The sequence below is a fragment of the Solanum lycopersicum genome, chromosome 3 (assembly GCF_036512215.1).
Source record: "Solanum lycopersicum chromosome 3, SLM_r2.1".
Taxonomy (NCBI): Eukaryota; Viridiplantae; Streptophyta; class Magnoliopsida; order Solanales; family Solanaceae; genus Solanum; species Solanum lycopersicum.
This window is the reverse complement of record NC_090802.1, coordinates 62035593-62047444: the sequence shown is the minus strand read 5'-3', so window position 1 is coordinate 62047444 and position 11852 is coordinate 62035593. Positions and strand designations below refer to the sequence as shown.

The following is an 11852-nucleotide window of genomic DNA, read 5'->3' as shown; positions in this document are numbered from 1 at the left end:
CGTGTAATTCAACTAGCGGAGGGAGGGTTTGGAAGATCCTGATCATGTCTCGAAAATCAACAATTAGATGAGTAAACTAAGTTGATGAAATTGGTTAGCAGACTTTACCCGTACAATTATAGGGTAGAGAGGTTGTTTTCTCATTAAACAACATATCCAGTGTAATCATTAAACAACATATCTAGTGTAATCCTACAAGTGGAGGGCGGGGGTTGGAACACTCATGTCATTAACCTCGTTAATCAGCAACTAGATGAATAAACTTAGTCAATGAAATCAGATACAAACGCTTAAGCCCGGAAGTTCCTCTCAAACTGTGATCACAACCAACATCTCAATCATTCCACTACTGCAAGAGGCTATTTCCGATAGATCCTCCGCCGAATGATTACTCTCATAAAAACCTATGTAATAAGTAGAGCAAATAACAAGACTGGATAGGAAGCAGAAACTACAAGCTAATGAATTGCAGAATCCTCAAGACTCCAACAAACTCCTTCAACTGGTTGATGATGATCAGAGATGCTTAACTTGTCACTATTTACACAACTCTTTTGTTTATATAATATATATGGAAAGTTCTGGTGGTAAATAAAGCTTTCTTAGGAAAAAAAAGAGAGTGGCTTTAGAATTTAGTAGTGCAGTAAGATATCACTAAAACCAAGCAACAGCTGCTGCAGTTGTCTTATTAGTGTTTAAAGGAACCTACATCTTCAATTTTAGCAGTTCCTAACGAATAACCAGTAGCATCTCACTGTAAAGAAGATTACAGTGTCATATACTGTGCTTATTTGACATTAAGCACTCAAAAAAAATAATGGATACAACTAAAAGCTATACAGTAAGTAAATTCATAATTCTCCATTCTCATTGCAGGTGACTGCAGCAAAAAACTGCTCTGCTTTATCAAGAACGTCAGTAGATAGTCTAGAGTGTAACATCCATGCGGTTGTGCTCTTTGGCACAGGTGAAATGCTTTTCAGACTCTTGCCTTCACAAGGCTTTACCACTTTGTTCTCTCTTAAGTTTCGGATCCTGGCAGTTCTAGCAGTCGGCAATGGACTACCTCTCTGGGGAAGGACCCGAGCACTGCGACTATTGCGGTTAGACTTAAGTGGGACATCAACTTGAAGGTTTTTAGATTCAGGACCCAGCTGAGCAGATGCACCAGTCTCATCTAGTGATGGATAATTAGGTGTGGTAAAAGAATTAGCAGAGGGAAGACTACTTCTACAAGCTTTCAGCAAAGCAAGGAGCATATCGGTGCTTAGTTCTTGCTGAATGACATCTTTGTTCTGTTCACATCCAAAGCAGGCAGCAACCATGGTACCCGCCAAGACTGGCATTAACTCTGGATCACTAAAGAACATAAAAGGAAGGTCGCATACCTGTTTTGCACAACCCGCAGTTAAATTTCTATATTTCAGGCAAAGTCTAAACGGAATGAAAGATATACGCACCTTGTGAAGAATAGTAGGGCTCTTTCCCCACCGAAGAACAGCTTGGTTTTCAGGATGGAATAGTGAAAAATAACCAAGAAGCGGTAATGATTCTAGCAGCAACAAACCAATCTGAAACAGGAAACACCCAAATGAAAAAGAATAAATAAATTAGTCCTGTACTTTGTCAACAAGGAAATAAACCATGTGAAAACATGAAGGCTAACAATTATAAATCGTTAACTGCTAATGCTACTCTCTAATAGGAAAATCGAATTACTCTCTAATAAGATGCTTGTAACCCAAGGAACATTCTCATTCTATTCCTGGAATCCAAAAAATGAAAAGTCGAACAAAACTGAAATACCTAAACATCAGATGGGACTTAATAACTCATTTGAATGAGGGGCTGGTGGTAATTAGGGCCAGTGCTATGATAGTGAGACAGCCAATAACCAAGATCCATTTCTGATGTATACCCTGTGTGCCCAAGATCTTTTATATGCTATGCGAGTGAAAATATCTTTCCAAGCTATTGTCCATAGAATTTCAAGATCTATCTTAATCAGAAAAGTTCAACTTCGGAGGGCTGTTTGACTGCAGACTTGCTGTTCTTATCATTCAGACTTCAGTCACGCCAGACAAGTTACAGAAGGTTCCAACTTCCAAACAAAATAAGGTCTATTCATTTCAACTAGTCACAATTTTTAGAAAACATATTTGATGATATAACCGAGAAGTTAGTTAATAGTGCTGGTCAATTCAGGCCTTGACAGAGTAAAAGCTTTCAAACCTTGTCTTGTCTTTTACTCAACGGTCACAATATGTTTTTAGGAACACCGAGATTTTCTTACATTAAACTATACTTAGTACCAGAGAAATATATATATATATATATATATATATATATATATATATATATATATAAAAGAAAAGTTAATGTTCCTAAGAAATGCACGACAATCATGGAACAATATACTGACAACTTTTCCTACAGTGCATCAGCTTAAGCAATACGAAAGTGTGAGTCTACAATCTCTTCCTAAATGAATTCTCTTGCACCCAAAGGTGTGGCCTAGTGGTCAATGAAGTGGGTTGAGCACCATGAGGTCTCTGGTTCAAACCCCATCAAAGACAACACCAAGTGATTTCTTCCATCTCTTCTAGCCTTGGTGGATAAAGTTGCCTGATACCTACAGTCGGTGGGAGGTGGGAGGTATCCCATGAATTAGTTGAGGCATGCACAAGCTGGTCTGGACACCACAGTTATCAAAAAACAAAAAAGGGACAATTTTTATCTTAAAATAAGGGAAATTGTGAGGATATTTTGATTGTATTTTCTTCCCTCAAACCAAAAGACAGTGGCTTTCCAAGCAGCATAAAGACTTACAGAACTTCTCTATGTTCATTGAATCATATGAGATGTTCAATCTGAATGCCAAACATGAAACCAAAAGCACCAGAAAGTCACCTGGTCAGTTGTTGTGCCCCATTTGCTTGTGCTATAAGAGAGAAGAAAACTCATCAAGTGAAAAAATTCCATTTTCAGATCTGGTCGGGCCTGTGTTCCAGCAAAGAGAATAAGGAGTTTTTTAGCATCTAAACTTTTAGAAGAGAAAGTTGGCACAAATAGTTGAAAATTAACTTACTAGCATTTTCTGGATAAAAGAAATGTCAATTAATGCTAAATTGTTCAACACCTTCAATACACCAGTTGCCACATCTTCAAAATTGGATGGAAGGACATAGGAGGCCTGCAAAGAAATACAATCAGATATGCAGTAGACACAGAGCTAAGCAGACTATGATCACAAGTAAATTCAAGCTTAGGTTTCAGCTTACTTTTTATAAAGCTAGAAGCAACCAACTTTATTGTTAACATATGAAGAGTTTCAAACAATTACTTCCTGGTCCTAAAATGACTCGATATTACATGCTTACGATAGAGAATTGATAAATAAGAACAAAAGTAGCAAACAAATATGACGTTCACGACATCCTAAATATAGACAAAGGCCAGTAAGACTAATGAACTTTTGAAATTGCACAAAACCTAAATCCTGCAGAAAACCTAAAAGCTAGACTTTACAAAGAAATTTAATGGTAACCAGAAAGTTTTACCTGCTGTTCAGAACATCTATTATTAGCCTGTAATAATACGGCCGTCAACATGGATGGAAGACAAACTAAGCCAGTCTCAGACACAGCTGAAAGAAGAAACTTCACTGCCGGCTTCATCATTGATTCATTTCCACCGATGTGACCTTTACCATTATCTTGATATTTCTTCTCGACTGTCTGAAGGTTATTGTACGTCCCGTTGCTTGCAGATTCCTGAAGTACATCTGCAGTTTCCAAGCTAACAGCAACTGAGTCAACATTGTCAGAGCTCAGATCATTTACAACTGCACCCTGATGCTCTTTTATTTTAGGAAATTCATCCAGGGGGCTATCCTCCGGTACATCCGACAAACCCAAGGCTACACCTCCATTTACTCCAGAAAATACCAATTTACCCTCAGTTCCGTAATTGCACAAAAAAGAAGAAGACTTCAAGTCAGCAGCTTCAACAAATTCAATGTCATTCTTTTCATTTTCATGAGTTGATACACCAGGAAAGTTCTCACATGTTAATGAAGACATATTTCTGAATCTGAATGTAAGAACTGCCAACAGATTTACACCAAGAAGAATTGATGAAGGGAAAGGAGAACCTTCTACAGGTGGTCTATCATAAAGTGCAAAAAGATCTCGTAACCGGTGAATAACTTGGTAAGCAATTACAAGCTCAATTAAACCATCTTGCAGTTGAAGGGAACGTTCATCAGTACTTGCATGGCCAATAATTGCTGCTGCTGTCCAAAGGAAACCATCCAGAACTTCAGACATTAACTCCAACCTTTCAGTTGATGCCTTAGATGTGACCAGGTTGGCAGAAGCAGAGCCATTTGATGAGGCTGCAATTTTGATGTAGGTTTCAAGAGCTGCCGCTAACATAGGGATGATGGGGGGCAGTAGATTTTGAGCAAGAAAATAAGACTTGTTTGCAGCAGCTGAAAGTACAACTTTCAGAAGCCTTAAAAGGTAGACTGTGACCTGGCAACTTTCTGGTTTTGATGTGTGAGATGCGGGAAGAGCAGAAGCAATAAAATCAACCAGACCAGCTTGACGAGAAGCCTGCAGCTCAGCATCCCTTCCCTCCAAAAACTAGTTACGACACAACGCCAGAAGCAGTTAGCAATAATAAATTCATGAAACAAAATTGAACTATTAAAGCCAAAATAGATTCAAGAACTTATTCTAGTGTACGTTGCAGTTCTTCACAGCAAGACGAAGTAACTATTTATCTTAATGCCACTGTATTTATCATCATGAACAAGAATGCAAATGAATAAACTTCACAAGTGTAATATATCACCTTAATTATTTCAGCTGTTATTATTCCAAAGCTCGCTGCTCCTTCTTTTCTTGCTTGGCGAAGTCTTTGAAGTTCTTGAAGCCACTTCGCAATTTTCGCCCTTGCAGTTGACACTGCAGTTCGATATACAAAACCTGCATTTTCTGTACTGATTGAAAGTTCAGGACAATCATACTTCAATGCCATAAGTCGTTGGCGGATTTTTTTGATCCTCCGCTTTAATGAATGCTGAGTAGTGATGTGGCCAGGAGCAAGCATAGAGCCTTCAGGAGTAGAGCCATTGTTTTCGTTATTATCCTCACAGTTATTGATCGACGTAGATCTACCTTGAACCTCCTTAGCCACAGAACGACGAAATAGTGGTGAAGACTGATCTCTGAAATCCATAGAAGCTCTTTCCCGTATTTGCTCCAGATAAATTTTACGACGCTGTTCACTTTCTCTGAGTCTTTCAGCTAACTTCTGGGCCAGGAGTTCAGCTTCCTCCTGTTGAGCTTTGGCTCGAACCTCCTTTCTCCGCATCTGTTCCATCGTCTTCGCTTCACGTGCGGCACTTGATGCTTTACGCTCCTCTTCCCTTCTTACTTGTGCCTCTTCCTTTTTCCTCTGTGTCTCTGCAAGGCGCTGCAACTTTTCTGCTTCAATTAGTTTCTTGCGTTCCAAGACAGCTTCTTCCCTTGCCATATCTTCTTTCTGTTTAGTTTTCAGCACTTGAAGTTTCTCAGCCCTCCTCAACTCAGAATCATGGAGTTTCTGGCGCAAGATGAGTTTTTTGTTCTCTTCATTGAGTGAAGTAATGAATCGAACTTCATTTACTTTAATGCTTTCATCACCTGCCCTTCTTACTACTTCAGCTAGGTGAGCTTCATGGCGGGATTCACTACGCTGGTGCCTAGCGTACATCACCTCTCGCAATTTCAGACTACGCACTGTTTGCCATTCACTTACACGGTTAAGCTTCTCAGATGTTCGCTGAAGTTTTTGAACTCTCTCATTCTCAAGTTCAGTTCTAATTCTCATTGCACGTGCATGTTTTTCTTCCGCTTCTTTTTTTAAGTCAATAGCTGACTTCTTCTTTTTCTCAGGAGACATGAGTTTATCGTGCAAAGTGCGTGCACGTTCTGCACTTCTTCTACTCAAGCCAGGTGAATATGAGAAGCGAGATGAAATTCGTTGTGGTGTGGAGAGTACATCTTCCCAGTTCCTCTTCTCCTTCCAAGCATCCATTGATCTCCAGGAGCTTCCATTTCGCTTTTCCTTGTCTCTTTCGTAATGTCTTTTCAAGTGATCTATAGACTTTAGATTTTTTTCATTGTCTCTCTTGTTCTTTCCATTGACAGATGTGGAAACCCCCTCCTTAAGAGGTAATCTAGATGCATGAGAAGCAGACTTGCCCGAGTCAATATGCCTCTTCTCTCTACTCAAATTTCCATGAGAAGGATTTAATGCATTACTCTGCTTCGTACTCTTCTCTAATAATTCATTTGAACAGCTTTTTTTGTCACCTTTCTCATTAAAGGTCTCTAAAACACTAATACTTCCACAATGATGATCATAACAATTAGGTTCCATTTTCTCCACAACTGTAGCTGACAAACTAGCCCTTTCATGTTGGATTTTTCGAAAAGCCTCCAGAGATGAAGCCAGTATTTCTGCCCTGTGCGGTGAAGTTGTCATCCGGCGGACCTGCATTCAGAAGAAAGACAGATTTTGTTAATTTGAAAACGGAGTAGATAATCAATGTATCCATGTGTCTTTGTGTGTATGATATGCATTGGTACTCCTAAAAGATGCTGCAGTTATCCAGGCCCACAGATGAAGCTACTTACCATATTGCTTTGAAAACCTTACCACAAACAATAGAAGAGATTGGAAAAGGTTGCTTGTTTAGAATATAGAAAATTTGAGAAATGGTCATAAGAGGTTTCTCACTTCATTCAGAATGAGAATATCTTGGATTTGGTGTAAGTTTCCTGTTTTAGCTTTTCATTCATAGCTTTCATTTCCCAAAAATACCTCATATTTCACTATGTGTCTTTTTCCCACAGAGTTTGTACGGATTATTAATGACATAAACGGCATGTCCTACGCAACACTACAGAAGGGAAGCAGCAAATTGTAAGCATCCAGAAACACTTGCACTCCCATCAGCAGTTGTTCCTGTAGTTCCCCAACATGAAACCACCACACATAATCCCAAGCAGATCAAGTTTAGTCTGTGTTCTGCTTCACCAATTACTGATTAGCAGAACAGAACTTCAGGATAGAGGCGAAGCACATATTCAATTTTATATGCAAAATAGATGGTTAACATCTATGCCAAGATTACATGTTCTTTTCTTTTAGCTGATTTCAGCCTTCTTAAAAAAGCTAGAAATTTCTCCACTTTCAGGCAGCGCACCTTGACGCACTTTTCGGGTATCTTCTTCCCCAGATATCAAAACCCGTGTATATTCATTTAAATGATGTCAACATTTCCAATTTTTTTTCGTCAAGTCCTCTGTTCACTCCTCTTAACCTAACTCTTTGCAAGTACATTATAATCCAACAGTTCTATATAAGTACTGAGAGTTGAGTTCCTAGTATTGGCATTCATCACTGTGCTCGTGTTTATAGCTAATTTCTTTTTTTGATGACGTATGGTATTTCTCTAGAGTGCTTTTACCTAATTTCATTGGAGTAGAATTCCGTATCTCAGGTTTTAAAGGGAGTAGTGGAGAATCTTACCCTCTGAATGAGAACCTCCAAAGTTATCTAGCTGTACTTATGTTGGCAATACTACATCTGTAATTTCATGTTATCCCTCAAGGTAAACAAAAGTTGGTCATTACTGAGACAGAGAATGCTTCAGCAAGAACAACAATCATGCAAGAATAATCTCACTTCCCCACAACAAATAAAGGAAATGTGTGAACAAAATCATTTATCCTCTAATAAGGTCCCGAAGAGGGTGCCCCTATCATGATTGTTCATCCAATATTATATAATGAAGTAATAGTAAATTATAAGGAAATATCAGAAGTATTTGAAAGACAGGATATTCCTCCATTTAAAGAATTGAAGGACTTCCCAGGCCCAAACTGTGCGTGCTGCAGAACCCAAAACAAGGTAAAGCAATTGTGAACTGTTCACTTAGCATCGATATATACCTTATGCGGTTATGCCAGGGGAGTTGGATTAATAATGACTGGTCAGCAGATATTTTAGATATGCTTGCATGTATTCATACTGCAGTTTTTCAACTTGCAAATGGCAGATATTTATTTGTTTATGTGATATTGTTTTAGGGTATCAATATGAAACATTGAAAGATGAGACCAGATAGAGTACTGACCTCCCATGAAAGAGCATGTGGTCTGCGATGGTTAGACTTCATGGTAAAAGGTGTTCCATCAGTAGCATGAGAACTGGATTTTTTCAGTCTCTCAAACTCTTCCACTCTTGAGCTCAATTCTTTAAAATCAGATGTGGCTTCTTCAAGAACAAGAATGGACTCTTTTGTTTGCTCCAGGTCACATTCCAGTTCACAGAGTAGGTAGAGTTCATCTACTGCCCGATTAAGATTCTCAAAGAGAAAGCACCATAGGCGTTGCCTGAATCTTTCTTTACTTTCACTACTGTCTTCAGTATCAATACTGCTCGAATTAGTTCTAGATAAATCCTCAATGATTGAATTAACTCGTTTGTTCCTAAACTCTTCATTAGAGGACGCCAGAAAGGACTGCTCAATGTTCCCTGATCCTCCTTTAGTAGGTGATAGTGACTCAGGATTCTGAGAAACCACCACTGTTTTTATATTCTGATCAAGACTAGACACTTCAGGGATTTCCATGCAAGCTTCTTCAGATTCGACATTGCACATAACTACGCCACTAGGCCCTTTTCTGGCAGAACATTTAACCTTTTCGCCAGGACTGTTGCAAGTGTCACCATTTGCAAGCTGGGTATAAGCAGCAGTAGCATTAATATCTTCTGAAGATAATTCCTTCATATTTGGAGACAAAGGATGAGAATCGAGAATTTGATGAGTTTCATCCTCAGTGGTTGCAACCAATCTATTTTGCTCTAGATCAGTTATAGAAGTGTGTGCAAAAGAATCATTTGTTTGATCAGTTCTTCTACTAAGTAGATCATGATTTTGAATGTCACCAAACTTAATTTCTGCTTGGACAGTACTTCCAAAATGAGAGGGTAGAGCTCTATCATCCAAGTCACCCCACTTGATTTTTGGTAGGACCTCATGGTTAATTCTTTGAGAATGTTCCCTATTGACTCCTTGATTCGAATCTGTGGAAAAACCTAAACTAACAGAAGTACTACAATGACCAACTACACATTTATCGTGCACAATCACTGCATCCTCCTTCGGGACTGACGTTCCACCATCATGTATAATACCAGGGCGATTTCCTTTTGAATGCCAAAGAGACGATTTAAGATCCTCATTTTTAACAGCCAATGAAGACTGACTGTCTGGATGACAAGTAGAAGTTCCTTGAGATGATCCTCCAACCCAACCATGCAGCGAAAACTTTGAACTGTTTCTGTTGTGCTTCTGCACAACAAGTTCACACATTGATTAACAAATAGACTAAATGATCCAAGACTATGAAACAAACCTAGCTAATTCACCATTTTCTTCACTAAATGGTCCAATAATATTATCCCCAATTCCAAGACAACCCACTAATCCAATTTCAGAAACATATTGAAAATGATTATCTCTTTCTCCAATTTCAGAAACATATTGAAAATGATTATCTCTTTCTCAAATAATTAAAATACAACTAATCCATCTACATGAATTCAAGATTTTAATCCAAAATAATACCTAAAACAACAGATTATCAGGCTGTACTTTCTTGATTTAGGCCCATAACACAGCTTAAACATGATTCTTGATGATTTCTGTTCTAATTAGTAAACCACATTTTTCTTAATCATCTTTCAGCTTAAAGATAAAAACTAAAATGATTCAATTTAGCAAAAAGTTCACACCTTTTTCACTTGCATCCATCCAGAACCTTCTTGATCATCCCCTCCTTCATTGCTCTCCATCCGAACCCCAAAATTACCTCCTTCAATAAATATAGCTGAAAAATTTGATTTTGATATAAATAAACAGTCAGGGAGAAAGAATTTTTCCAAAGAAGTTTTGTGGAAAACTCCAAAGAGCTAAACTTTTAAGGGCTATTTATCTTCCTTCTTCATTTTTTGAATTTCTAGGGTTTTTTTTAGGGTGAGTAGTGAGACCTCCATTAAAGAACCTAACTGCATAAGAGAATGTGTGAAACCAATTTTTTATTTGGAAGCATTGTTTCTGTGAGGAAGAAGATGGTGTTTTTCAGGACTTCTTTTTCACTAATATATCCTCTAATTTTGTCCATATTGACATTTATGTCCCTTTTTTTTTCCAAGTACATTGATAACTACCTAAAACGAGTAACTAATAGTCTGTTTGATCAAGTTTCGACAAATAATGAGTGTTATATTTGTTATGGTTGAGCATTTATATACACGATAGAGTGTTTATACTAAGATATTCTTGATAAATATTTCGAAATTTTTTTAACACGTGTTATCAAGTGTAGATTACGTTAAAACAGTTAATAGCATTGAATGTATTTCCTCATGTAATTATACATGTTTACATGAATTGAAACAAATAAAAAAATTTACGATTTTTGAGGCTAATATGTGTAATAAAATATATTTTTAATAGTTAACATATCTACGAAATGAGTTGGGAGAGCATATGCAGAAAACTTATCAAAAAATTTCAACTGAAAATATTAACAACAGATTATCATCTATTCACCTGAAATAAAGTATAGTTAAATTTAAATAAAATTCACATGTAAATTTAGAATAGTCGATGCTCTATTTTTCTTTAATCAAATCTTTTATATACTATCATATAAAAGATTTACAAACTTTTGGGGGAGGTGGTAATTTACTAAGTTAGGTGTACTAAAAAAGAAAACGTGTACTTATATACTATCATAAATTAATAGTTTAAGACTTTAAGTTGAGTTTAATAATTTTATCGAGTAATTTTTAAAAATAAAATTTAATATTTAATAAATGTTGAAATGGGAATTTTTTTTGAAAGATACAAATTTAAGACTCTTTTTTTTTTTATTGTTTTTAAATTAACCTTCGAGAAAATAGAAGTAATCAATAGCCTTATAAAATGATGTGTAATTATGGAAAAAACATTCAAACTTTAAATAATTTATTTATTTTGAAATACAAAAAATGTCAACAATTTACTTATTATGGAATAGACAGAATATAAATTTAGAACATATTCTAATTTAGAGTTTATATTTTGAATTCATAAAGTTTAGAATTTACTTGGACTTTATAAATAGGTGTAATGTAATAAATATGTTATAATTCAACTGGAATTTTATTTTTAGAGATAAAACCTTAGCCTCAATTTTAATATTTCATGTGAGATCTTGATTTTAATTTAACTATAGTAAATAATAATGACTAAAATTAGCCATGTCGGTGGTGTTTACAGATAAAAAGTAGCATATACTTTATTTGTGACCAAAATTAATAATAAGCAAAGTATTCAATTAATGCTTGAACTTCTTACTATAATTTTAATTTTATGCGTCTCAGACAACTTTAAAAATCTTTATTTATACACTTTTTTATATGATTTTTCACTGCTTGGTGCCTCATTAGTGATCAACAACTATTTTTCGCTAGGTATATATTTCTATTTTTTCTTATGTATTATTTTGCTTGGTTATTGAGTTTTTTGATTTTAAAAGAAAATAAAAATAAATCGAAGAATATACGTAAGTAAGAAACATGATTTTAGATAGAAAAATATGAAAATCAAAAATTAAAATAGAGAATTAGTAAGTAATCTATCCATATTTTTGAGTTCTCCTTGTTTATATTATTATTAATAAGTAATTATTATTATTTTTCATTTTTTCTGTGAGGTTTTTTTACTTGTTTGTTATATATTTTTG

The 11852-nt window shown here is 36.1% G+C and overlaps 1 protein-coding gene across 1 annotated transcript; it reads right to left on the bottom strand.

Annotated features, from left to right (window-relative positions):
- Positions 1 to 624: 624 nt before the first annotated feature.
- On the bottom strand, positions 625 to 10227 carry LOC101264110 (uncharacterized). The gene is made up of 8 exons (XM_004236439.5): positions 9856 to 10227; positions 8192 to 9412; positions 4858 to 6543; positions 3561 to 4646; positions 3089 to 3193; positions 2911 to 3000; positions 1461 to 1571; positions 625 to 1388 (listed from the first exon to the last, which is right to left on the bottom strand). The coding sequence occupies exons 1-8, from the start codon at positions 9913 to 9915 to the stop codon at positions 852 to 854; spliced, it is 4896 nt and encodes a 1631-aa protein (XP_004236487.1). The 5' UTR covers positions 9916 to 10227; the 3' UTR covers positions 625 to 851.
- Between the last annotated feature and the right edge of the window lie 1625 nt (positions 10228 to 11852).